General features: G+C 47.2%; 1 protein-coding gene across 1 annotated transcript; it reads left to right on the forward strand.

The window, feature by feature from the left end:
* LOC144607259 (lipoprotein lipase-like) lies at nucleotides 1-26,971 on the forward strand. Its single transcript, XM_078423980.1, has 9 exons — nucleotides 1-412; nucleotides 10,788-10,957; nucleotides 14,372-14,551; nucleotides 15,520-15,631; nucleotides 17,501-17,734; nucleotides 18,617-18,859; nucleotides 19,819-19,939; nucleotides 21,780-22,013; nucleotides 23,179-26,971. Exons 1-9 carry the CDS (start codon nucleotides 109-111, stop codon nucleotides 23,258-23,260), a joined length of 1,680 nt encoding a protein of 559 aa, XP_078280106.1. The 5' UTR covers nucleotides 1-108; the 3' UTR covers nucleotides 23,261-26,971.
* Nucleotides 26,972-27,946: the final 975 nt, after the last annotated feature.

Consider the following 27,946-nt stretch of genomic DNA (forward strand, 5'->3'; position numbering starts at 1 on the left):
GAGAGAGGGTTGTGCCAGAGCGGGTGAGAGACCGAGTGAGGGGTGAGAGAGAGAGGGGGGACTGGGGAGAAGGGCCACATACGTCCACTTTGACAGGTAGTGAGGGAGATGAGCAGGGCGCGCATCAGGGAGAGAAGAGGTGACAGGGAGAGAGAAGGGAGAGGTAGTGAGAGAGATGGGGGCAAACTCCGAAACCCACCCCGCACCAGGACTGTACAACGCCGCAGAAGCAGAAGCCGACTCCTTCACGGACGGACTGTTGAGGGGAAGACGTTTATTGTTGTAGAGGAGAGTGGCGGCGGCAGAGGCGGCGGGACCATGCCCGTGTCCGGGAAGGGGTGCTTGCTGTGGCTGTGTATTCTTCTCTCCCCTCTCACCCGGCTGTGTGCGAGCCAAGCTCACAGCGACACAGGTAAAGCCGCCGGCATGGTCGCCACTGACATTCACACACTGACTGACTCCGTGCGCTGTTTTACATTTGGCGTGGGGGTGAATGACTCCCTTGCGCTGGAAGTGCAACACGTCGCGACGTTGTAAACGGTGTAACGTTTAATAGATTGAATTCGCGTTTTGTTTCCAGTTGCTTGCACTGGGTTTGCTGAGTGCTCGGCTGTTCCCATTGACCGGCAGTAACCCCCAGCCCGGGGGGAGGAGCGCCTGGGAAGCGGGAGGTGTGTTTCTGCCACGGTTCCCCGCCCTGCCCGGCCATGCCGGGGACACGGTAACCGCGGAGACAGGACCAAGGCAAGTCTGTCGGCCGCTCCACTCCACTCCACTCCACTCCACACGCTGGCGCAGCCCCGGCTACTAACCCACAACTCGCGGCCCGGCGATGCCTTCTGCCGGGACTGGGTGCCGGAGCCGGAGCCGACGGAGAAAGTCAGAACCCGCACGACATTCAGAGAGTTAGATACAGATCTTAGGGCGAATCAAGGGATAGGGGGAAGAAGCAGGAACGGGGTACTGATTTTTGATGATCAGCCATGATCATATTGAATGGCGGTGCTGGCTCGAAGGCCGAATGGCCTACTCCGGCACCTATTTTCTATGGTTCTCTCTTAAAATATATCCCCTCTGATGCCTTAGAAATCTATTAACAACTTCTGAAGAAGCGTCCCGCTCCGAAATATCACCTATCCATGTTCTCCAGAGATGCTGTCAGGCCCGCTGAGTTACTCCAGCACTTTGTGTCTTTTTTATTTGTAACCCGTCGTCTGCAGTTCCATGTTTCTAACTTCTTAACTGTGTTCAGTGTTCTCGGCTCCACAGCCATCCGCGGTCTATAATTCCACAGGTTCACCGTCCCCTGTGAAGAAACCCCTCCTCACTTAAGTCTTAGAAGTTCTACCTTGTGTTTAGAGATTGTGGACCCGTCGTTTGAGACCCTCGGGTCAAGGAAAACTGCCTCCTGCATTCAGCGTGTCAAACCCGGCCAGAATGCTGTACATTTCACTAAAGACCCGCTCTCATTCTTCTAAACACAAGTTTATATGAACAAGTTTACGAGAATACAGACTGAGAGTCTTTACTTTAGACTTTAGAGATAACTCGAAAGAGCCATCGGAATCCGCGCCAATCAGCGTTCACCCCGCACCAGGATAATTTCCAATTTTACAGAAACCAATTAACCTACAAACCGACAAACGTCTCCTCGTAAGGCAATCCGCCACCTCAAAACTCGCTCTGGTGAATCTTCACCAGACTCCCTACATGATAGATACATTTTTGAGGAGGTAACAAGTAAAATGGATAAGGGAGAGCCAGTGGATGTGGCGTATCTGGTCTTTCAAAAAGCCTTTGATAAGGTCCCACACAAGAGATTAGTGTGCAAGATTAGAGCACATGGTATTGGGGGTAGGGTATTGACAGGGATAGAGAACGGGTTGGCAGAAAGAAAACAAAGAGTAGGAGTTAACGGGTCCTTTTCAGAATGGCAGGCAGTGACTAATGGGGTGACGAAAGGCTCAGTGCTGGGACCCCAGTTATTAACAATATATATTAACGATTTAGCGAGGGAATTAAATGTGACCTCTCCAAGTTTGTGGATGACACAAAGCTGGGTGGCAGAGTGGGCAGCGAGGAGGATGCTATGAGGCTGCAGGGTGACTTGGATAGGTTGGGTGAGTGGGCAGATGCATGGCTGATGCAGTATAATGTGGATAAATGCGAGGTTATCCACTTTGGTGGCAAGAACAGGAAGGCAGATTATTACCTGAATGGTGTCAGATTAGGAAAAGGGGAGGTGCAACGAGACCTGGGTGTGCTTGTACATCAGTCACTGAAAGTAAGCATGTGGGTAAAGCAGGCCTTGAAGAAAGCTCATGGCATGTTGGCCCTCATTGCGAGAGGATTTGAGTTTAGGAGCAAGGAGGTCCCACTGCAGTTGTACAGGGCCCTAATGAGACCGCATCTGGAGTATTGTGTGCAATTTTGTTCTCCTAATTTGAGGAAGGACATTATTGCTTTTGAGGGAGTGCAGCATAGATTCACCAGGTTAATTCCCTGGATGGCGGGACTGACATATGATGAAAGAATGGGTTGACTGGGCTTGTATTCACTGGAATTTAGAAGGATGAGAGGGGATCTTATAAAAACATATAAAATTCTTTAAGGATTGGACAGGCTAGAGCCAGGAAAAATATTCCCGATGTTGGTAGAGTCCAGAACCAGATCACAGTTTAAGAATAAGGCCATTTAGCACTGAGATGAGGGAAAAAAATTCACCCAGAGTTGTGAATCTGTGGAGATCTCTGCCACAGAAGACAGTGGAGGCCAATTCACTGGATGTTTTCAAGAGAGATTTAGCTCTTAGGGCTAAAGGAATCAAGGCATATGGGGAAAAAGCAGGAACGGGGTACTGATTTTAGATGATCAGCCATGATCATACTTAATGGTGGCTCAAGGGCCGAATGACCTACCCCTGCACCTATTTTTCTATGTTTCTATCCATTCTTAGGTAAAAATACTATAACTGCACAGTAGTTAGGTGTGATCTCATCAAGGCCCTGAATAATTACAACAGGACATCCTTGCTCCTGCCTCCAAACCCTCTTGCAATGAAGGCCAATGTGCCATTTGCCTTCTTAGCATCTGCATGTTCAGTTTCAGTGACTGGTACACAAGGAGTGGCAGATCCTGTGCGTGAACAATTCCCAATCTATTGTTAGTTAGCAGATGTTAATTGTGAAGCTAGAGAAAGGAATGTAGGTGAAAGGGGCGGTGGGAGAAATAGGTGTGAGTCCAGGTGGGGCACAGAGGAAAGGGGGAAGAAGGGGGAGTTGGGAGGTTTACAGTTAGCTAAAATTGGAGAATTCAATGTTCATACCCTTGGATTGTAAGTTACCCAATTGGAATATGTTACCCAACTGGAATATGTGGCGCTGTTCCTCCAGTTTGTGCATGACCTCACTCTGGTGTGGATAGTTAGGAAGCACGTTCAGAAATCAATTTTGACTCTGTTCAATCCCCTGGATATTTTTGGCTTTCACGTCCTTTATAATGGACATCTGCAGTTTCCCTCCTGCTGATGTTAGGTGAACAAGTCTGCCATTCACTGTTTTCTTGTGTCCTCCTTTTTAAACATTTGGGTTACATTTGCTCACAAAATGCTGGAGTAACTCAGCAGGTCAGGCAGCATCTCAGGAGTGAAGGAATGGGTGACGTTTCGGGTCGAGACTCTTCTTCAGACTGAGCATCAGTCTGAAGAAGGGTCTCGACCCGAAACGTCACCCATTCCTTCTCTCCTGAGATGCTGCCTGACCTGCTGAGTTACTCCAGCATTTTGTGAATAAATACCTTCGATTTGTACCAGCATCTGCAGTTATTTTCCTACACTCCCTGGGTTACATTTGCAATCGTCTAATCTGCAAGGAATATTCAATAATCTGTAGAATTTTGAAGATGATATGAATGCATCCACTGTTTCCACAGCTGCCTCTTTTAGTACTCTGGGATGCAGATTATCAACTTTCTGCACAGTTAATTTCTTCAGCACTGATCATTCATTATTTAAAATATCCTAGAAGTAACCTGTAGTTTGATGTGTAGATGGAACTCGTTACAGCTACTGTGTTCTACCGATGAGGTGTTGAAGAATTAGGGTGATTAATGGGCTGCCGTCAACTGAGTTTTATCCCGGTTGATGCCAAACCTCTGGAGTATTACTGCACTTAGGCAAGCAAAGGGTGTTCTATCACTTTTGGGTGACAGGAAGTAATTGAATTGCCATTGGATACATAGCTTCTGACCTACTGTTGTAGGAACCAATCGTATGTGGCCAGTCTAGTTGAGGGAATCCAGGATATTGATGGTGGAAGACTTAGCAACAGTAAATCCCATTGAATAGCAAGGTTAGATGAAGAAGGGTCTCGACCCAAAATATCACTTACTCCTCTCCAGAGATGCTGCCTGTCCCGCAAAGTTACTCCAGCTTTTTGTATCTATCTTAGATTCTCTCTTGTTGGAGGTGGTCAATGCTTGGAACTGTTGTGGTGTGGATGTTACCTGTGTCCTATCTGTCCTTTCTGTTAAGGAGTTGCGAAAGAATTGAATATTGTGTGATTTTCAGTGAGCATTCTGAATTTTTCCAATACACTGGCCTGTTGAAGGGACATAGCTGGCTGACTTGCCATATTGTCAGGTCGGTCAGTGTTGTAGCTGTACTGTAACAACTTCTCTGGAGTGTTAGAGATGGGACTGCCTGCTCCTGTAACCATGGTCATATACAATGCTCTTAGCTGCTTCCTGGTATCACACACACAAAGTGAATAGGGTTGGTGGGTGAGTGACCACAGCCATGCTGGGGATCTCAGGAGACAGTGGAGATGCATCAGCTCCTTGGCACTTCAGACTGGCAGGGTTGTGAATGCTGCAGCCTTTATGTTAGTACTCTTCAGCTGGTTTCCCCATCAAGGTGTTCTTGAAGCCCTTCCTTGAAACTCATTAATCACCACTGCTGATGAATGGATGTGGCAGGCCCACTGTGTCTATAATCAAGCACGAAATAGTTGGTCACTTCAAGAAACTTAATGTAATCAAACCAACTCAACATAATGTTAGGAAAGGGAAACCGGATTTGCAGGAATTCTTCAAGAAGTCAACAGAGAAGAACCTGTAGATGTTGTGTGTTCGGATTTCCAGAAGGCATTTACTCAGGTGCCACATAAAATGCACACGACAAGCGATCATGGCATTGGGGGAAGTGTGTTAACATGTGACTGAAGACTGGTTATCACACAGCAGAGAGAGTCAGAATAGATAGGTATTTTCATGCTGGGAGGATATAACTCGTGAAGTGCCCTAGGCCATCAATTATTTACTATTTATATTAATGGTGGAGGGGGCAAAGTACAAGGTATCCAAGAAACAAGCTGCTGGAGGAACTCTGCTTGACTTTTGCTCCAGATCCCAGAATCTAGTGTTTCCAAGTTTTACTGAACACACAAAAAATGGGTGGATGGGCACACTGCAGTGATAGTCTTAGGACTCTGCCACCAGGGCTTAGATAAATTAATTTACCTGCAAAAACCTGGCAAATGGAGTTTAATATGGAAACGAGTGACGTCATGCACATCAGTAAGAGGGATCTAAAGATAGACTATTATCTAATTGGGAAAGGTTGCAGATGAACAAAGTACTGAGTGATCTAACTATTGCTGAAAGTTAGCAGGCAGATGCCAAAAATAAACTGCTGGAGGAACTCAGTGGGCTGATTAGCATCTTTGGGGGAAAAAGGATTTTTCATTAATGTTTTGGATTGCGACCCAACATCAGGATTGAGAGTGGAGAGGGCAGTTAGCCAGCATGAAGAGAGGAAGAGGGAGAGGGATGAGACAGCGACTAACTGGTAGGTGATATATGGACCAGGGAGATGTGAGGAATGATGGGCGTGAGGAACCAGGTGGAGGAGGGAGAGGATGGAGGGGGAGGAGACGAGGCAGGTGGGTAATAGGTAGAAGCAGATAAAGAGAAGCAAAACAGGGCAGGTGGAGCCAGGTGAGGGGACAGGAGAGTGAAGGTGGAGACAGCTACTGGAGGGTGATAACCAGGAACACGAAGGCCACCAGTACGGGAATCTGATAAGAAGGTTAGGAGGAAAATGGTTCCTGGCCTTTATTGCTGAGGGGTGGTAGGTGGTTAAAGATAAAGGATTGTTGCTGTTGTACAGAGTGTTGATGAGGTCACTCCCAGAGTGCTGTGCACAGTGTTGGTCCCCTTCATTCAGAAGGGAAGTATTAGCATTTAAGGCAGTCCAGGAGAGATTCTCTCGGCTTATTCATGCGATGAGACAGATTATGAATTTCTAAAAAAAATGTGCATTCTTTGGAGTTTAAAAGAATTGAAGGGTGATTTTATTGAAACACACAACATCCTACAGGGACAAGAAAGGGTAGATGTTGAAATGTTGTCACTTGGGGGATTTGCGGCTATGGGAATTGGCAGAGAAGCTGAGACCTGTGGTAGATCAGCCATGGTCATATTGAATGGTGGGATAGGTTTGAGGGGCCGAGTGGCCTACTCCTGCTCCTTTTACCTCAGTTTTTGAGTTCATGATAAGGAAGACAAAACTAATCTGTCCCATCATTGTTCAAATAGGTCTGCTGGAATGTGACAGAACTGTCATTGACAGTGCTGATAAACACTTTACTCATTGAGAACTAACACTGATGTCCAGTTTGAGTTTTGTCAGGACCACATGACCCCAGACCTCAACACAGCCTTGGTCCAAACATGGACCCAATTGCTGAGTTCCAGAGATGTTGTGAGGGTGGCTGCCTGTGATATCAGACTGAGTGTGACATAAAAAGCCATGGTAACATTCAAATCAATGGGCGTCAAGGGGAGAATACTGAAGCCTGAAGTCATAACTCATATCATTACAGATGGTTGCGGTTGTTGGAGGTCCATCATTTTGTTCCCAGGATATTACTGCAAGAGTTCTTCAAGGCACGGAGTTAGGCTCAACCATTTTTTCAGCTGCTTCATCAATGATCTTCCTTCTGTTCTAAGATCGGTAAAGGGGATGTCCACTGACGATTGCACAATGCTCACAATTGTATTTTCAGCTCCCCAGTAAACAAAACAGCCCATTCCTGCAGCCAGCATCAGGCACAGGCCAATAAGTGGCAAGTAACATTTGTGACCCAAAAACGCCAGGCAATGGTGCAGAGGACATCCGGCACAGGGACACGGAGATGTTAGCAACCAGTGTTATTGCAGTCTTTTATCAAAGTGATAACAAGCAGTAACTGAGGTTAACATCAGTCCCTGCAGTGTGACACAGAACGGTGGTATGCAGTGCCCGCAGTGATTTATCCAGATGATAACACGCAGCACCTGCAAGCCTTTACAGTGATCGTAACAAGCAGTGCTTGCAGATTTTTATAAAGACATCAACAAACAGAGCCGAGATGAGAGCAGAGAGTTCCTGCTGTGTTACACTCAGTGACAAGCAGTGATGCAGTGTTTTATAGAGATGGTGTAAAGGAATTCTGGAACTGTGGCACAGGGACGATACCAAATAATGTTACTACAGTGTTTCATCTAGATGGTAACAAGCAGAGCCAGCTGGGTTGAATCAAGATGCTGCCAAAGAGTTTCTACAGTGCATCACAGAGCGATTACAGTGCTTGCAGTGCCTGATGGACATGATGCCAAGGGCTTCCCATGGCGTGACACACAGATAATAACAAGAAGTGACTCAGTGTTTCATAGACATGATAATAAGCAGTTGCTGCAGTATATTATCGAGATGATACAGAGGGATTTCTGAACTGTTTGATAGCAATGATAACATGCAGTGCCCGCAGTGTTGCATCGTGTCGATGCCAAAGAGATCCCGTCATGTTTTATGGAGAGGGTATCAGACAGGGCCTGGAGATTTATCAAGATGGTGCCAAGGAATGCCTACACTGTGACACTGATTGTGATGAACTGTGCCTGCATAGTGCCACAGAAGTAGTCACAAGCAGTGCCTGGAGTGTGTTATTGAGATGAAAATGAGCACAGCCTGCGGTGCTTTATCAAAATGATAACAAGCAATGTCAGCAGTCTTTAATCGAGGTGATGGCAAGGAGATTTTGCAGTGCTTTATGGTGATGATGGTAAGTGGTGCCTGATGTGTTTAAATTGTTACAGCAAACAGTGCCTGTAGGATTTTATAGTGATGATGACAATAGACAGTGCCCGCAGTGCTTCAAAAGAGATGATGCCAAGGCAGGAACTGCAGATGCTGGTTTAAACTGAAGATAGAGACAAAATGCTGGAGTAATTCTGCGGGACAGGCAGCATCTCTGGATATAAGGAATGGATGACGTTTCGGGTCGTGTCTGAAGAAGGGTCTCGACCTGAAACGTCACCCATTCCTTCTATCCAGAGATGCTGCCTGTCCTGCTAGGTTACTCCAGCATTTTGTGTCTATCTTCAAAGCCAAGGTGTTCCTGGAGCATGACACAGAATAATAACAAACAATGCTTGCAGGGATTTATAGAAATGGCAACAGACAGTGCCTGCACTGTTCCTTGAGATGTCGCAAAGGAATTTCAGCACCGTGACGCAGAGTGATAACCAGGAGTTTTACTGCAAAAGTGTTTTAATCAAAATGGGAGAAAGTGAAGGCCGCAGGGTTTCATCAAGATGATTACAGGCAGAAGCTGCAGTATTTCCTCAAGAGGATGCCAAAAAGCCCCAGCAGCGTGACATGGTGATAATGACAAACAGTGCCTGCAGAGCTTTATATAGATGGGACAAGAAGTCCCTGTAGTGCTTCAAAGAGATGATGCCAAGACGTTTCTGCAGTGTGACGCAGAGATGGTAACTAATAGTGTTGAAGTATTCATAGAGATGGTGCAACCAGTGCCAGCAGTTTTGTATTTCGGTAATTAAAAGCAGTGGCTGTGGGATTTTCGCTGGATGTTAACAAGTAGTGCTTGCAGTGCTTGGTTCTTGGTTCTTAGTCCTCCAAAATATTCCAAATAGAATTTAAACTGGAGGTGGTTTATCGAGATAAAATCGTGAGATCCTCCAGCACAGAAACTGACTTTCTCGGCCCACATTGTCCATACCTACGGTGATTGTTATCTTCACCAGTCCTATTTTCCCATGCTGTATTCTTTAACTCCTTTCCCCTTCAAGATCCTGTCCAAATGTCTTTTAACCATTGTAATTGTATCTGCCTCCGCCATCCCTTGGCAGCTTATCCCTGATGACTATGATCCTCGGTATGAAAAACCTATCCCTCAGATTTCTTTCACCTGTGCCCTCTTGTTCTAGACCTACCTTGAGAAAAAGATTCTTCCTATTCATGTCTCCCATTATATTGTAAACCTCTCTATGGTTTACCTCTATGGTTTAAGATCCCAGTGTGGCGCGTCGGAAGAGGCCCGAAATGAAGGCGAGAAGCCGGGTATTTCGGGACGTTCGGTTTTATTATTACTCAGTTATCAGACCGGTCAAGTCTGCTGGAATGACTTTGCGCCCAAAACCTCGTCCTTATATACGTAACAAAGGACCGCCCCCCTGGACTGGTCCATTCCCGTGCCGAGGGGTCGGTAGTGGTTTGGCCCGACCCTTGGGAGCCGCCACACCAGCATCTTACTGTCCAGTGAGGATAAACCCAGACTCAATTTCCGTAAATGTTCTAGTGAATCTCTTTTGCATTCTCACTATTTTTATCGTATCCTTTCTCGAGCATGGACACACAGTCGTACACAATGTTCCTGGAGCAGCGTGACCAATGTTTTGTCCAGCTACAACATGACATTCCGACTCTTACACTCAATGGCTTGGCCTAGGGAGGAAGGCATACCAAATGTCTTTTTCATTTCCTCGTTCATCTGTGCTGCCAGTTTTAGGGAGCTATGGACTTGTTCCTAAGATATCTCTGTACATGAACACTCCTCAGGTCACTGCCATTAGATCGACATATCTGACCGACATTTGATCTCCCAAAGTGGAAAACCTCAGGCTGGTCTGGATTAAATTCCATTTGCCTCTGCTCTGCCCAAAATATCCAGCTGATCAGTGCCCAGCTGTAACTTTAAACAATCTACTTCACCATCTATTACTCCACCAATTTTCATGTTATCTGCAAACTTATCCCTATCTTCTCGTCCAAGTCATTTATTACAAACAGCAAAGGTCCAAGCACCAACCCCTGAAGTACACCACTTGCTACAGACTTACATTCAGAAATCTACCTCTACCTCTACTCATTAATTTTGGATCAGTTCACCAACTAGGCACCAACCACGTGCCTTAAATTTGCAAAAAGCATCTACGGCCCCATCTTCAGCAGTCTTCTTAGTTACCTCCTAATAAGATTTTGTGAGGCCTGATCTCATAATTAGTCCCTGGCTTTCCAAGTGAACATAAATCTTGTCCCTTTGAGCCTTCTCCACCAACTTTCTCACCACTGATGCATTGCTCACTGGCTTTCAGTTCCAGGATTTTTCCACCTGCCCTTTTTGAGGACGAGAGTCAACATTGCACATCCTTCCATCTACATCTTCCAAACCATGGGTAATGAAGATGTAGAAAGCTCTGTTATTGCCCCAGCAACTTCTGATCATTCAATTCTGTTCATTTACCCTCCCCCACCCTTCCTGCAGTGAACGTTGTCCAAAGGAGAGCTGTGTGGAGGAAAGTGTTGAGGCTGGGATCTGCTCATGAATGCTTTTATTGAATGGCTGTGCAGGCCCAAGGGGCCAACCTGTTATTTTTTCTGTTCTTCTCTCAGTGTGTCTTCGGTGCTTGATGCTGTATTCATCGGCAATCTTAACCTTCTACAGCTCCTCAGACAAAAAAGGACTTCAGCAGCATAGCGACGAAGTTCTCTCTCCGAAACGCCTTGGATCCAGAGGGTGATTCCTGTTACCTCACCCCTGGCCATTTGGAAAGCATCTCACAATGCAACTTCAATCAATCTGCGAGGACTTTCCTAGTTATCCATGGGTGGACGGTAAGCGCCAACAAATGGATAAATTAGGGAAACATTTATCCTGCCTTCCGTTGATTGCTTAAATGCCTAAAAACTCAGGGTTAAGCTGCAAGGCATGTAATTGACATGCGGCTGCAAGAAAACCATAACAATCATTGCAAAACCAAAGGGTAAATTTAGAACGGAGATGAGGAAGAACTTTTTCAGTCAGAGGGTGGTGAAGGTGTGGAATTCTCTGCCTCAGAAGGCAGTGGAGGCCAGTTCGTTGGATGCTTTCAAGAGAGAGCTGGATAGAGCTCTTAAGGATAGCGGAGTGAGGGGGTATGGGGAGAAGGCAGGAACGGGGTACTGATTGATAGTGATCAGCCATGATCGCATTGAATGGCGGTGCTGGCTCGAAGGGCTGAATGGCCTACTCCTGCACCTATTGTCTATTGTCTATTGTCTATTGTAAATAGGCATTGACACTCCACGCACAGTCTCAACAATCCAATCAATCCCCACTGCAAACCCTCTCAGTAATCTAATGCCAACAACCTCCCCAAAAAATGTCAGCAATCCTTCATAAGGCAGGGTCGAGGCAAGCCTGAAACACTGTGGATGGAAGATCTATCTCGGCTCCTTCTTGAGTTCACAACTTGTCACAGAAACTAAATCCAACCAAATCGATTTGCTCTTCATAAGGTCAGGAAACATAACATGAGATGCATAAAAGGCTGCAGCTTCAGACCACAGCCCAGGTGTTGCAATGAACACCTGGACTCCAATGAAGCTGTTCCAGTATACTTACATCTACCCAGCAATGTGAAAGATTACGCTGCGCTGTCCCATTCACAAAGTGAAGGCAGATCAAATCTTGCTGACTTCTGTCCAGTCAGTCTACTCTAAATTATCAGTTGAAATATAGCATTGACAGTGCTATCAAATGGCACTTCTTCTCAATCTTATTGGCAGCTGGATACTTGGCTGCAGACCTCATTATGACTTTAGTCCAAAAATGAATTAAAGGGAATTCCAGAAGTGAGGTGACAATAACCGTCCTTGATGTTAAGGCAGCATTTGACCCAGTGTAGCATCAAGGATCCCTGGTAAAGCTGAAGTCAATGGTCATTAAAAGGAAAACACTCCAGTGTTTGGAATTAGACCTTATATGGAGGAAGGTGGATTCTGTTATTGAAGGCCAATTCTCCCAGCCCAGCTGCAGTGGCTCCTTGGAGCAGTGTCCGCAGTCTAACAATCATTAGTACTTCCTTCTATCATAGTTGGGATGTTTCGGTAATGATGGCACAATGCTCAATTCCTTTCAGAACTCCTCGGCAAATGAAGAGGCCCATGCCTTATGCGGCAAGAATCAGGCAACATTCAGGCAATGGTCGATAAATGGCAAGTCACATTCACGCCACAATAGTGTCAGTCAATGGTACTCTCCAAACAAAAGGAGACTAACCATGAAAACTTAAACATTTAGGATTAGGACATATAAATCTCCTACCATCGATATCCTTAAGATCATTAGCTCGAGCAGTGACACAAAGCGATAAGAGCCATCAGAGGCTGTGATGAGTGACTCACTTCCAAAGGCTTGCCCATTTCCACAAGGCATGTTTGCAATGTGGTGGAATAATCGACTGGGTCTCCTGTGAATCTGCCTGGGTGAGTGCGGCTCCAACAAGTCTCTGAGGCTTGAGCGCTCTGGCGCAAGGCAGCCTAGTTCTGTTTCAACTGTATATTTGTTTCCTGATCCACGTGCGCAGTGTATACAAAGTGTACCACAGTTACTCACCCTGGCTACTGTAACTTCCCCAGCCCTACACATGACCTCAATCCTCATGAAGGACAAGGATAGCAGGCACATGTGAGACACCATTGCAGCTTCCCCTCCAAGGCACACATTCTCCTGTCTTAGAAATGGGCCACTATCACTGGGTCAAAATCATGGAAAGTCTTGCCCAGCAGCATTATTGAACGCAATTTCACCAGAATGACAGCTTATTTCCAGCCTTTTACAAGGGTTGAGCAATAATTTACAGAAATGAAGTCATAAATCGAAAAATACCCTTCAAACAATGGTAGCAATCCAAAACCAACACTCGAATGTTTTGAAAATTGTAAAATATTGGTCTCCAAACCACAAACACATATAATAGAGCCCTCCTCTTCAATATGCTCTCAACATCAACCTCCACTGAAGCCTAAGAAAAGGCACAGTGCTGGAGTAACTCATTGGGTAACTCAAACTGAAGCAGGTCCTGATCCGATATGTCACTATCCATGTTCTCCAGAGATGCTGCCTGAAGCGCTGAGTGATTCCAGCACTTTGTGTCCTTTTTGTAATCCATCATCTGTACTTCCTTGTGTTTCCACTGAAGTCTACAATTCAGCATTAATTCTCTGTTCAAATAGACACAGAAGCTAATAAGCAACATTTCCATTAAACAATCTTTAAAACATTTCAAAACACCATTTAAAAACTTAACAACTCCAAACTTGGCCTGCATTTGATTTTCACATTAAACACTGTCAACAATACAATCTGAACACTCACTTCAAATACTAATTAATCTAAAATCAACATCATCTTCAAGCAGTTCCAACAAAATCCAGATCAATAATCAGTTTTAATCAGTCTCAAAACCTCAACACCAACAGGCTTTTCAAACCTTTAACTATCAATAATCAACAGTTCCATCAAACAATTGCCACAATCCAAAAGCAATATTCCCTGCTAAAGATCACAGAGGTCTAATATCACCAAACTATTCAAACAATTTCAACATCCTAGTGTGAGCAATCTCTTAAAATGTTCCAACAATCAGGATTCACACTCCCTTCAAACAATATCAGCAGTCAACACTCCCCTTCAATGTCAACAACCCAAAGAGTCTCACCTGCCCCAAGTCTCATAACGTGTAGGAAGGAACTGCAGATGCTGGTTTAAACCGAAGATAAACACAAGATGCTGGAGTAACTCAGTGGGACAGGCAGCATCTCTGGAAAGAAGGAATGGTAACGTTTCGGGTCGAGACCGTCAGCGGGACAGGCAGCATTTCTGGAGAAAAGGAATGGGTGACGTTTTGGGTTGAGACTCAGGGTCTCAACCTGAAACATCACTCACTCCTTTCCAGAGATGCTGCCTGTCCCGTTGAGTTACTCCAGCATTTTGTGTCTATCCTCAGTCTCACAATGGTATATTTCCCCACCCCACACTTGCTGTATCCAATTGTTCATCTCACAGAGTAATCTCAGTGGAACAGAAGCCTTTATGTTCTCCAGGAAATCTGTACATATTTTCCCCTTGCATCCCCCACAGCATGTCAGTCCCCCCCCCCCCCCCCCCCCCATCTCATTGCCTTGCTTTATTGAGATTTTGTGACCTTTCGTCTGGTAAGCTACGTCAAGCAAATTATTTTTCCTTTAATTTTCTTTACACTGTAGGTTACTGGCATGTTTGAAAGCTGGATTCCAAAGCTAGTCCTGGCTTTGTATGAGAGAGAGGATGACTCCAACGTCATTGTTGTGGACTGGTTGACCCGAGCCCACCAGCACTACCCGATAGCTGCCGAGAACACCAAGCTGGTTGGCCGTGACATCGCACAGTTTGTTGAGTGGCTGGAGGTGGGTGTTTTGGTGAACATTTGTTTTGCTCTTTCACCTTGCTCTCGCTACTTGAATTGCTAAAAAAACCCAAGTAAGTCATGGAGAGATCCAACATTGAAACAGGCCTTTCGGCACACTGAGTCCGTGCCGACCATCAACCACCCTTTTACTCTAATCCTACCCCAAACCAATTTAGTTTCCTACATTCCCACCACCCCTCCCCCTTCAACCCATATTGTACCACCACACTGGAGGTGATCTTTAGTGGCCAATAACCCTATGAGGTCAAGATGGACACAAAATGCTGGAGTAACTCAGTGGGACAGGCACCATCTCTGGAGAGAAGGAATGGGTGACGTTACGTTTAGACCCTTCTTCAGACTCTGAAGTTTGAACCCTTCCTCAGAATCTGAAGAAGGGTCTCGACCCGAAACGTCAAGCATTCCTTCCCTCCAGAGATGCTGCCTGTCCCGCTGAGTTACTCCAGCATTTTGTGTCTATCTTCAATGTAAACCAGCATCTGCAGTTCCTTCCTGCACAACCTATTAGCCCACGTCGTTGTATTGTGGGAGGAAACCAGAGCTCCCGGACGAAACCCATGTGGTCACAGAGTGAATGTTGTCTTCAGTGGCTTTGTCACAGGGAGTTCATGAATGGAAACAAGCCTCCTTTCTTTAAATTGGTTCAACAAAGTGCATGGTATGTCCAAACAGATACGCACATTAATTTACTGGCCTCTCCTGTTCTCAAGTAAACATTTGGAAGGGTTGAATGCCCTCCTCCTTGCTGTGTGATGGAGGTTGGCAGAACACTGGTTAAATGGAGGCTTTGGTCCAAGGTCCTGGAAAATATGCTTGTGTCCCAATAGGGAAATTTCGCTTCAGTTAATCAAATACATTTGGAATGAATAAAGGAACGGGGTCACAAGGGCTTCTGCATGTTGCTAGCAATTTGCCAGAAGTGAGGTTTCTCTTTACTTGCTTTAGGAAGAGCTGAACTTCCCAGCTGAGCACATCCACATGTTGGGCTACAGCCTGGGCGCTCACGTTGCAGGGTTTGCTGGAACCTATGGAGCCTACAGAGTTGGCAGGATCACAGGTGAGAGCAGGTGCTGGAATCCGGCCTTCACCCCTAAGTCTGGGCCATTCATAGAGTTGTAGAGCCATTACAGTATGGAAACAGGCCCATTGGCCCAGCTTGTCCATGCAGACCAAATCCCCTAGCCAAGCTCTTTCCACTTGCCTGTGTCTGGCCCATGTCCCTCCAAACATTCCCTGCCCATGTACTTGTCCAAGCGCCTTTTAAACATTGTAATTATTCCAACCTCCACCACTTCCCCTGACAGCTCTTTCAGTGTATGCTTCACACTGTGTGAAAAAGTTATCCCTCAGTCCCTTTGAAATCTTATCCACCTCATTTTACACCTACTATGCCTTCCTGTATTAGACTCTGCTCTGGGGAAAAGACTGTGGCTGTCCACTTACCCATGCCCCCTCCCCTCCCCCCCCCCATGAGTTTTAAACCTCTATAAGATCTCCGCTCAGCATACTAGGCTCCATGGTATATGGCCCAGCCAGCCCAGCCTCCCCCTTATAATCTAAACATTCCAGAACCATTAACATGCTCATAAATCTTGTTTGTACCCTTTCCAATTTAATGACAGCCTTTCTGTAGCCGGGTGACCAGAGCTGTACACAGTACTCCAAAAGTGGCCTTATTAACATCTCGTAGAGCTGTACCATGACATCCCAATTCCTATACTTAGTACATTAACCGATGAAGTCAAGTGTGCCAAACCACTTCTTCATCTCCTTGTCTACCCGTGTCATCACTTTTATGGAATATATGTACTAACATTCTTAGTCTCTCTATTTCCCAACACCCAAAGCCCATCCATTCATTGTGTAATTCATTCCTGCCCTGTTTTTTTTTCCAACCAAAATGTAACACCTCACATTCACTTGAATTAAATTCCATCTGCCATTCATGGGCCATTTGCCCAGCTGATCAAGATCCCATTGTAATATTGAATAACGTTCACTGTCCACTATGTTGCCTATTATACTGTGACATGAGGGGCTGGGCCAAAGACTTTCAGTGGTGCAGGATGGGCAATGGATCAATAATGGGCAAAAAAGGTCAGAGTGAGAGGAAAGCAAGTGAGCTTGGAGGAGAAATGGGGAGGAGGGTGGTTGTGGGGCGGGGAGGGGGCGGGGGGAGTATGTGAGGGGCGACAGAGGTTTCATGACAGGGTTTAGAGAGTGATGGGTATCAGTGTGATGGGGCAGCATGAGGGAGAGGTCAGAATGAGGGGCCAAGTCAGAGAGTGAGGAGGATCCATTTGAGGAGGGGTTCGGTGTGAGGAAGATTGGTATGAGGAGGATTCAGTGCCGGAGGGGGTCAGTGTGAGGGTGTTGGTGTGAGGGAGGGTGGTTCGTTGTCAGGGTGACAGTCAGGGTGACATATGGGGTGGTGGGCAGGGTGACACATGGGCGATGGGCAGGGTTGTAGTCCCACCCCGGCAGGGTTCTGTTGCGTGCGGGTAACATGATTTGGAGCCCAGAGTGATTGTGCTGTGTCCCTCCCTCCCCACGTCCTCCCTTTCCCACTCCCCACCCCCATCATTTCCTCCCTCACCCATACCCTCATCCACCTCTATCCCTTCCCTTCCTCATTCCTCCCTTGACCCCATCTTCCACTCCCTCCCCACCCGCACCCTTTCCCCAACCCCTACTCCACCCACAACTCCCCACCTCTCACCCACCCACATCCCATCACTTTCTCCAACCCCCCCCCCACTGTCACCCATCCCATCTCCCACCCCCTCCCCTATCCCATCTCCCACCCCCACCCCCTCCCCATCCCATCTCCCACCCCCTCCCCTATCCCATTTTCTACCCCTTCCTCTCCATCTCCTCTCTCCCACCCCCTCTCTCTCCCATCCCCTTCTACCCTTCCCCACCCCAGGCCTGGACCCTGCGGGGCCCGTGTTCGAGGGAGCCGATGCCCAGCACCGCCTCTCGCCAGAGGACGCGGTCTTTGTGGACGCCCTGCACACCTACACCCGGGGCTCGCTGGGCCGCAGCATCGGCATCCAGCAGCCGGTGGCCCATGTGGACATCTACCCCAATGGAGGCAGCTTCCAGCCCGGCTGCAGCCTGGGACGAGTGTTGGGGAACATAGGATCGCAGGGCGTGTATGGTGAGAGGGGGGCGCGGGGGTGAGGGGTGGAGGACAAGAAGGTGTCAGGCTGACAGACCGACCTTGTTTAACATGGGGCCACGCGTGTGCCTTTCATGGGTGACTTGCATGTGTCAAACACGTATAATCCCGTCACCAATGACCATCCCTGCCCGGGTTCAGTCAAGTGAGGAGGCCGGGGACATGAGGAGATCTTCCCAGTGCAGCTGGTGAGTTCAAAGGGACTGTTGGTCGCTTGGTGGGATTGAACCGCTTCCCTGGGACCGTGCAGAGCTCTGGAGCTGGGGACAGGAAGAGTGGCCCCTCGGCAAATGAGGTGCGGGGCTGGACTAGCTGCCAGGTGGAGGAGGAGGTGGGGTGTCCAGCCAGGTGAAGTGATGGGGTGCAGATGTAGTATGTTGACCGAGATGAGAACGTTTTTTTTCACACAGAGAGTGGTGAATCTGTGGAATTCTCTGCCACAGAAGGTAGTTGAGGCCAGTTCATTGGCTATATTTAAGAGAGAGTTAGATGTGGCCCTTGTGGCTAAAGGGATCAGGGGGTATGGAGAGAAGGCAGGTACGGGATACTGAGTTGGATGATCAGCCATGATCATATTGAATGGCGGTGCAGGCTTGAAGGGCCAAATGGCCTCCTCCTGCACCTGTTTTCTATGTTTCTATGTTGATCAAGGATCACCCAGGTGCCGCCATAGAAGAGTGTAGCACAGGAACAACAATGTCTGTGCTGAACAAGATGCTGTTAAACTAGTCACTGCCTGCTTACGATGCATGTCCCTCCATTCCCCACATACCCATGCGCCTGTCCAAAAGCCTCTTGACACGGTTGTTGCTGTTTTCAGTACAGCCGGCTTATCATTGTCCTTTCTTCCCTGCCTTGCAGCGGTGGCAAATGCTATCAAGTGCCAGCACGAGCGAGCCATCCACCTCTTCATCGACTCCCTCCTCAACAAAAACTACCCCAGCCTAGCCTACCGCTGCCCCAGCCAAGAGACCTTCGAGCGAGGCATGTGCCTGAGCTGTCGCAAGAACCGCTGCAACACCCTGGGGTACGACGTCCGCAAGGTGCGCAGCAAGAGGAGCGGCCGCATGTATCTGAAGACGGCTGCGGATATGCCCTTCAGAGGTGAGCGCAAGGGTGCCACCCCCCTCCCCCCCCCCCCTCCTAGAAGCAGCTCCACAACACAGGTCTCCCTGACGTACTCAATCGGTATTGGTTAGGTTTGGGTCGGGGGTGGACAGAACTGAACCAACCTATATTCATAGAGCTGTACAGCATGGAAACAGACCTTTCAACCCAGGATTGCATTCTTGGCTAGTCTCAATTAGGGGCAACGGTAGAGTTGCTGCCCCACAGTGGCAGAGACCCAGTTGCTCCTGGTTCCTCCCGCACTCCAAAGGCCTAAGGGTTTGTAGGGTAATTAGATGTGGTGAAGATTGTAAATTGTCCCTAATGTGTAGGATAGTGCTGGTTGGCACGGTCTCGGTGGGCCGAAAGGTCTGTTTCCATGCTGTATCTCTAAACTAAACGAAACAATTGCCTACATTTGTACCAACACTGTCTAATCCCCTCCCATCTTATATCTGTCCAGATGTCTTGAAAGTGGTATTTGCAACCTCTTCTGCAACTTCCTCTGGCAGCTCATTCTTCATATAGACCACCCTTTGAGTGAAAAAAATACCCCCAAGGTCCCTCTCAAATCTCTTTCTTCTTGCTTTAAACCTATGCCCTCCACTTTTAGATTCCTTTACCCTGGTAAAAAGACTGTGGGCCTTCATATTATCCACTCCCTCATGATTTTGTATGTTTCAATAAGATCACCCCTCAGCCTCCAATGCTCCAAAGACTAAAGTCCCAGCCTATCTAACCTCTCCCCATACCTCAAGACCCAGGCTGTGGCTTCCACCCTGGAAATGGAGGTCGAGGTTCTATGAGTGCCTCTGAACAAGGGTGTGCTTGGATGGGTGTATTCCTGGCATCTTCTCTCTGCGCTCCAGTTTAACCAAGCACATGCCTGCTGCAGCAGACCAATGTCAGATTGTCCCATCCCACTGATGAGATTTTTTTTTGCTTTCCTTTCGCAGTTTACCATTATCAGCTGAAGATACACTTTTTCAGGAAAATCAATCAGACAGAGACAGCTACACATTTCCTCATCTCGCTCTATGGAACCCTGAATGAAACTGGAGGAATCACCATTCCAGTGTGAGTGTCTGGCTTCATGTGCGCTGGGATGTTATTGCTAAGCAGCGGGTGTAACGGCCGGTCTTGGGGAGGAGCTGGCAGTCCGGCTGGTGACTGAACCTGGTTTTACACTAGAGCATAGGTCATTCATCTTACTCCTTTGCCAACTCTCCATGATCGAGAAGATAGACACGAAAAGATGGAGTAACTCAGCGGGACAGGCAACATCTCTGGAGAGAAGGAATGGTTGACGTTTCGGGTCGAGACCCTTCTTCAGACTAGAGATCTCATACAGCTGTGACCAGGCTAACTCTGCACAACATAATTCCATCACTTCCTTCCTTGCTGAGTCATGGAGTCATGCAGCACAGATATAGGCCATTCAGCCCACCGTGATCATGCTGACCATCAAATCCAATCTATGCCAATCCCATTTACCTGCACTGCTCAGGGGCCTACGATGCATTGGCAATTCAAATGCACATCTAGACGGTTCTTAAATGTTGAGAGAGTATCTGCATTCACTCCCTTCTCATGGAGTGTGTTCCAGATGCCAACCACACTCCCAAAAGAGCAGCTGGAACAGTCTCTCATCCGAATGCTAGCAGCAGGGACAGCTCCACACACCTGTGGGCGCTCAGGATCAAAGGTCAGAAAAAGACTCCCATCAAATGGTGTTTTATAGGCCATTGAATATAGAACAGTACAGTACAGAAACAGGCCCTTCGTCCCACAATATCCTTGCCAAACATGATGCCAAATTAGACTGATCTCTGCCTGCACGATCCATATTCCCCCATTCCCTGCATATTCATGTGCCTATCTCAAAGCCGCTTGAACACCACTATTGTTTCTGTTTCCACCACTACCCCTGGCAATGCATTCTGGGCACCCACCAGTCCCTATGTAAAAAAATGTTGCCCTGTGCATCTCCTTTAAACTCTGCCCCTCTCACCTTAGGCTTGTATATGCTGGAATTTAGAGGGATGAGAGGGGATCTTATTGAAACATATAAGATTATTAAGGGATTGGACACATTAGAAGCAGGAAACATGTTCCCAATGTTGGGGGTGTAGAAAATAGGTGCCATTTGGCCCTTCGAGCCAGCACCGTTATCAGGTCTCTCCACAACCTCAGACATTGTAGAGAAAACAATCCAAGTTTGCAGGATGACTGAACATAGGCTGAAGCTGGGTGAAGGGAGCCTCAAAGAAGGGCAAAGGAAGGACCATGCATCCAATTTGCTCTCCTGTGGCCCTGTAGGAAAAGCAAGGGCTGGCGACCGGGTCCCATATATCCCAGTCAATATTATGTGGAGTTACCTGTGTTTACTACATTGACTACTCTCCAAAAGTACTTTGGCTGTAAATGAATCAGTGCGAACGGTGAAAGGAACGGAAAGTCAAGTCAAGTCAAGTCAATTTTATTTGTATAGCACATTTTTAAAAAACCCACGTTGACCAAAGTGCTGTACATCAGTTCAGGTAGTAAGAATGAACATACAATGGCACACAAACATAACAGCACATACATAAACAGTTTACAGCGCCCCCTCAGAGGGCCTCAAACGCTAGGGAGTAGAAATAGGTTTTGAGCCTGGACTTAAAGGAGTCAATGGAGGGGGCAGTTCTGATGGGGAGAGGGATGCTGTTCCACAGTCTAGGAACTGCAACCGCAAAAGTGCGGTCACAGAAAGTGTTCTGTTTACATGCTAAATATTGGAATATTGTTTCCTATCCTTGATTCAGGCAATGCATTTGGGTCTTTGGTTTTCCCCAGGGTCTGGGAGACCCTTGCTGCTGCCTGTTTCCTCTCTTTCTACAGACTCTGAGTTATGTTGATGTCCTTGTGTTCCTCACAGCTCGGAAATTGCACCCAACAGCACGTCCTCGTTCCTGGTGCACACGGAGGTGGATATCGGAGAGCTGCTGATGGTGAAGCTGAAGTGGGAAGACACCTCATCCCTCTGGTCCACCATCGTGGACAAGGTGACCAACTCGTGGCCGCTCTGGAAGGTGTGGGAGAAGCACGAGGACACCAGCAACGCCCTGGAAATCAGGAGGCTGCGAGTGAAGGCGGGAGAGACCCAGAAAAAGTAGGTTCGCGGCACACAGGGTTGAACTTTTGGGCAGTGTGTTGAAGGGGGACGTGAGGGGAAGCCTGCTCACACCGTGGTCTTAGTGGTGGAAATGGAGACGAGCAGAGCATTCAAATGGATTCAAAGTGGGTCCGGCCGTGATGGAAGATAATTGACAGGACAACAGGGAAAACAGCAGGGAAATGGGACTGATGGGTTTGCTCCGACAGATTCGATGGGCTGAGTGGCTTCCTCCCTTGTTTAGTTTAGAGACAGCATGGAAGCAGGACTTTTGGCCCACACAGCCCCCGCCGAACATTGCTCACCTGTTCACACTAGTTCCATGTTATTCCACTTTCTCATCGATTCCCTACACACTCAAGGCAATTTACAGAGACGAATTAACCAACAAGCCTTTGGGATGTGTGAGGAAACTGGAGCACCAGAAAGAAACCCATGCGGTCAGAGGGAGAAACGTGCAAACTCCACACAGGTTCTACGAGCTGTGCCACTATGCCGCCTTTGCATTTCTGACCTTGAATGCTGTCTGTGTGGAGTTTGCATGTTCTCCAGCGTTTGCCTCCAGGTGCTCTAGTTTGCCTTCCCATCTCCCAGGGACATGCTGGCTGGCAAGTCAATTGGTAAATTGTCTATAGTGTGTAGGTGATGGGTACAACTGAGGGAGTTGATTGGAATATGGGAAGAATAAAACGGGATTGTGGTAAGGTTTGTGAAAAATGAGGCTTATGGGTCAGCATGGATTCAATGGGCCAAAGAGCCTGTTTCCGTAGTATGTGAGTCTATGAGTCTAAGGTCTTTAGACTTTGGGAATACAGTTTGGAAACTGGCTCTTCGGCCCACCGAGTCCGCATCGACCAGCGATTACCCAGTACACTAGCACTAACCTACACACTACGGACAATTTACAGAATCCAAATAACCTACAACCCTGCACATCTTTGGAGTGTGGGAGGAAACCAGAGCACCCGGAGAAAACCCATGCGGTGAAACGGAGAATGTACAAGCTCCGTAGAGACAGCATAGGTAGTCAGGATGGAACTTGGGTCTCTGGTACTGTGAGGCAGAAGCTCTACCACTACGCCACTGCGCCGCACCCAGATTACACTCAGTTTCCCCCCTGCCCTGTCATCTTTTAACTGATATTCCTGTTTTGTGTCCCCAGGATAGTGTTCTGTGCAAAAGACTCTGCCTCAGTGAAGGTGCAGCCAGCTCAGGAGGTGACTTTCGTCAAGTGTCAGAACTAACAGACGAGGAGGAAGAGTGGCCATTAAAGTGCGTCTCTGCTTGGGGGAAGGAGCAGTGCACATGGATTTTAACATTGGACTTCCTTGCTTCCCACCCGACCTCCTGGCAGCGGACTTCCCGGGAGTTATATCACACACTTATGAATACGGAGGATATCCTCAGGGAACAAGGTTTCGCAGCGCGGTCCTCTGGTGCTTGGCCAGAGATCCTCTCACCTCTCTGAGCTGCGAGGCTGTGAGTTCAGATCGCACTCCAGCGCCCGGTCCTTGGCACTCAGTCCAAGCGGACCCTCTGGGCGGGCTGCACTGCTGGGTGTGAGAGGTGTGTAACCGAGGCTCCCCTCCACTTTGGGTGGGCTCGTAAATCCCGTGTCACTAATGTCAAAGAAAGCCACAGGAATTCTCTCAAAGGTTTGGCCAATATTTATCTCTCAGCCAGAATCACTGAAATAAAAATGTTATCTGTTTAAGGAATCTTGCTGCATTCACGATCAGAAAGGCGATTTAATTTCTGAAGCACTGCTTGTCAAATGCCCCGGGGCATCTTGAGCACAGTGTGACTTTCATCTGTTTCTGGACAGAGTGGACAGGGCATGACCCTACCCAGAGGGTGGGGTGTATATCTCTGCTATCTTCAGAGGGTGCACTTTCATTTCGGCAACTGGATGAAGCCCGTTGGCCATTTCGTTAAGATCTGACACTTTGGATTGAGTGGTCATCCAGGCAGGGTTTCATTGTGTTGGATCTCTTCCCTTTCCTATTCATTCTGTTCACCATCACTCTGAAAGCCTGTTCACATCGACTTCGACTACACTTCCTCCCATCCTGGCTCCTGAAAGGACGCCGTCGCTTTCTCTCTGTCCCTCCGTTTCTGCTGCAGCAGTCCTCAGGATGAGGCTTTCCACACTGTGACTTCTAAAATGTCCTCCACCGTCAGTAACTGTGGCTTCCCTTCTGCCCTAGTTGATGGAAACCTCGTTCACATTTCCTCCATTTTCCAGATTTCTCCTCTCACCCCCACATCCCTCCAGCCAGAACAGAGATGGGGGGCCCCCCCTGGTCCTTGCCTTTCATCCAACCAGCTTCCGCATCCAACACATCATCCTTCCCCATTTCCACCAGCTGCGACGGGATTCCTCCACCAGTCATGTCTTCCCACCCCTACTCCTTTCTACTTTCCCCAGGAACCACTCTCTCCGCGACCCCCTGGTCCACTCATCATTCCCCATCCACCTCTACATTCCCCCTGCTCAACTTCCTCTTCAGCTGTAGGTGGTGCAACACTTGTCCTTGCACCACCCCTCATCATCATTCAAGGACCTAAATAACCTTTCCAGGTCAGGGAGAGATTCACTAGAGATTCACAACTCTGGAGGGCAGAGTGAGGTGATTCACTCGAGGAATGGGAGCAGTGGGATCTACTCACTGGGTGAGCGGTGGGTTGACAGTGGGCGAATGCACACACACTCCATCTCATCAGCTTAAAGAGATAAGACACAATAACAGGCCCTTCAAATTGAATCTTTGCTGATCATCAAACACTCATTCACACTAATCCTATAAGGTGAGTAGAGTGGTGCAGTTCTGAACCTCCATTGGCTGCTGAGTTGTACTACTGTACTTTAACAGCGCTAAAATATGGGTAATGTAACGGGGGGACTCGGCTGTGGTGTGATGTCCACACCTATCTCTGAAGCATGGCGGTGTGTGTAGTTGTGGTGTGTCAGTAACGCGAACAACTGCAGCTGAATGGTGAGGGCTTGCAGCTGAAAAATGTTGCCCCCCCCCTGCACTGTCACCACAGGTGTTTGTATAGTTGTACTTTGTATAGATGAGATCTATTTTGTATCGGGACCTCTCTTGCCTCACTCTGGAGATCATCTGAACCTCGGCGAGATTCCTATCATTTGTAAAAATCATAGTTTCTGATGCAGAAACTGTACCAGACAGCAAGGTATCAAATAAATGGGGATATATTCTGGAATGTTTTAACATAATTTCACGTGGGCAGTCTCTGTTTCCGAAAACCCCTCAGGATATTCAGCGGTTCAGTCCAATGCCGGGTGTGAAGTGACTGGCCACTGCATGACATGGGAAGACTTCAATACGATGCGGCAAAAATGATGAGGGTAGCCTTGATTTCAAGGGATGGGGTACGGATAGGAAGGATTGTAGCTCGGAAGATCATGCAGTGAGCTCAGTTTGGGTGAAGCTGAGAAACTGCAAATGGCAGAAAACACTGGCGGTGAGTTAGACACTGGCTCTCAACCAGCAGTGGGAATGGAGAGCAGGGGAGAAGTCAGGACATTACAGGTGAGTGTGTCAAGACCTATGGGAGTCCTTAATCTATGCAGAGATTGAGCTAACCAAATTTCTAAACCTCTGCAGTTTAAAGTGGTTCACAATTTCATTCCTGAAACTCTGACTCGAAATTGCAAGCATTTACCCCAGTATCAGACACCTTCAACAGATGAAATTATCTTTCATTATCTGCCCTGTCTTCCCAACAATCCCAAAAACGTCAATAAACCCCCTTCTTCACTGTCTAAATTTCAACAAACACAATCCTTGTGTCTATAATCTCACCTTGTGCTTTAACTTATGAATCAACATACCTTCGGTATAAACCAACATCTGCAGTTCCTTCCCACACAATCAATATATCTATTCAGGAGATATGGTAGTCTAGGTGTGAACTTACCAGCACAAGATTTATCCTTAAGTGGAAAGCTCAATGCTTTATTAGATGTTGATTATTTCTTTTATTTGTTCTTATAATTTAATGATCTAAACGCTTCCTTGAATCCCCAGCTCCCTGGATTGCTCTGCCTTTAGATGGTTACCTTTTAAATATATGGCTTCCAGTTCCAAAATGGACCACCTCGCACTTTCACACATGAAATCCTTTTGTTATAATTTTGCCCATTCACACCTATTGAAATTTGCTGCTTCCATGTGCCACTTATTATTTGGATCATTGGTAAGCTTGTGACAGCCGTTTTCTACCATGGGTGTCAAATAAGGGTAGGGGATGATTACTGTAAATGGCCGGGCACTGGAGAATGCTGATGAGTAAAGTAAAGGTTGCGGTACACATTCCAGTCTGCATCAATGGTGCTGAAGTGGAGATGGTCAACAGGTTCAAGTTGAATATCACCAAACATTGACCTGCTCCAACCACATCTACCTTGTCAGGAAATTTGGCAGGTCCTCAATAACTCTCACCAGTTTCATCACAGAGCGCATCCTATCAGGATGCAGCACAGCTTGATAGAGCAACTACTCTACCCTGGACTGCAAGAAACTACAGAGGTTTGTGGATCATGCAAACCAGCCTCCACCCCATCAACTCAATTCAGGTTTCGCATTGCCTCGGGAACGTTAGCCAGCACAATCAAGGATCTTCTGTCAGGCCGAAGCACATGCCACGAGATTCAAGAACAGGTTCTCGACACTGTGATCAGACTCTTGAACAGACCTCTCACATGCTGAGGGTGTATCCTCGATCATATAATCTATCTGACTGTGGTCCTTGTACTTTTTCTATCTGCACTTTCTCTGTAGCTGCAACACTATATTCTGCACTCTATTTATTTTCTCCTTTGCACTATAGTTGTACTTGCCTGTGTATGACTTGATTGTATTCATGTATGGTATGAGCTGCCCTGATAGCTGATAGTTTTTAACTGTGACAATAATAAACCAATACAAATACCTGAGACATTGGGGTCCAAGTCCATACTACTGCATACATAAACGTATGACAAACCAATAAAGTAATGTTGAATCGGGGCCAAAACATTATGGCAAGTGACTTTGATGAAGAAAATAATTTGTTCAGAATTCCAGCATCTGTAGTTCCTTGTCTCTCAATGCAGAAAATCTGCTGGTCTAACACCATCATAGTCCCAAGTGTCCTGGATTAATGGAGTTTTGCAGGTATAGAGAGGTATCCTGTAATCTGGATACATAACAGTGAAATGCTCTGTAATCTTGATACGTAAAACAATGAGAAATCCTGTCATCTGTGCCCTCTGGTCCTTCAGAAAATACATTATTCGCCGCTTCAATCATTTCCAATTCCTGGGCCTCCATCACCTCATCTTTACCATGGACATCCAGTCCTTTTACACCTCCATTCCCCACCAGGAAGGCCTCAGGGCCCTTCAGTTCTTCAAAAGGCTCGCTAATACAGTGGACCCCTGTAAAATGGACACATAATACGGAGTGGAGCCCTGTAGGCTGCATATTTAATACAGAGAGGTGCCTTGTAACCAGGATATATAATACAGAGAGGAGCCCTACAGCCTACATGCATACAATGGGCCTTTTATGGACTCCACGCTTCAGACGGCATCTGTTGCTGGCCCTGTTTTGTTGTGGCCTTCTCTATCTTTCGGTCTGAAGAAGGGTTCCGACCCAAAACTTGAGCAATTTCTTTTCTCCAGCGATTCTTCCTGAACCGCTGAGACACTCCAGTGTGTTGTGTCTATCTTCTGCACAATACAGAAAGCAGCTCTGAAGAAGGGTTCTGACCTGAAGCGTTGCTTATCCTTGTCCTCAGATATGCTGCCTGACACATTGAGTTACTTCAGCACGTTGTGTTCTATACAGAGAAGAGCCTTGTACCCTGCAGACATAATACGGAGAGGAGCCCTGTAATCTGGATAAATGATGAGGGAAGAG

This window comes from Rhinoraja longicauda, chromosome 28, assembly GCF_053455715.1.
Source record: "Rhinoraja longicauda isolate Sanriku21f chromosome 28, sRhiLon1.1, whole genome shotgun sequence".
Lineage (NCBI taxonomy): Eukaryota > Metazoa > Chordata > Chondrichthyes > Rajiformes > Arhynchobatidae > Rhinoraja > Rhinoraja longicauda.

What these genes read in the sequence shown, in the direction of transcription:
- LOC144607259 (XM_078423980.1), top strand. Translation starts at nt 109, where the DNA reads ATGAGCAGGGCGCGCATCAGGGAGAGAAGAGGTGACAGGGAGAGAGAA. An exon ending in CCAAGCTCACAGCGACACAG is followed by an intron (nt 413 to 10,787) that starts GTAAAGCCGCCG and finishes AACCTTCTACAG; the next exon opens with CTCCTCAGACAAAAAAGGAC. An exon ending in TGCGGATATGCCCTTCAGAG is followed by an intron (nt 18,860 to 19,818) that starts GTGAGCGCAAGG and finishes TTCCTTTCGCAG; the next exon opens with TTTACCATTATCAGCTGAAG.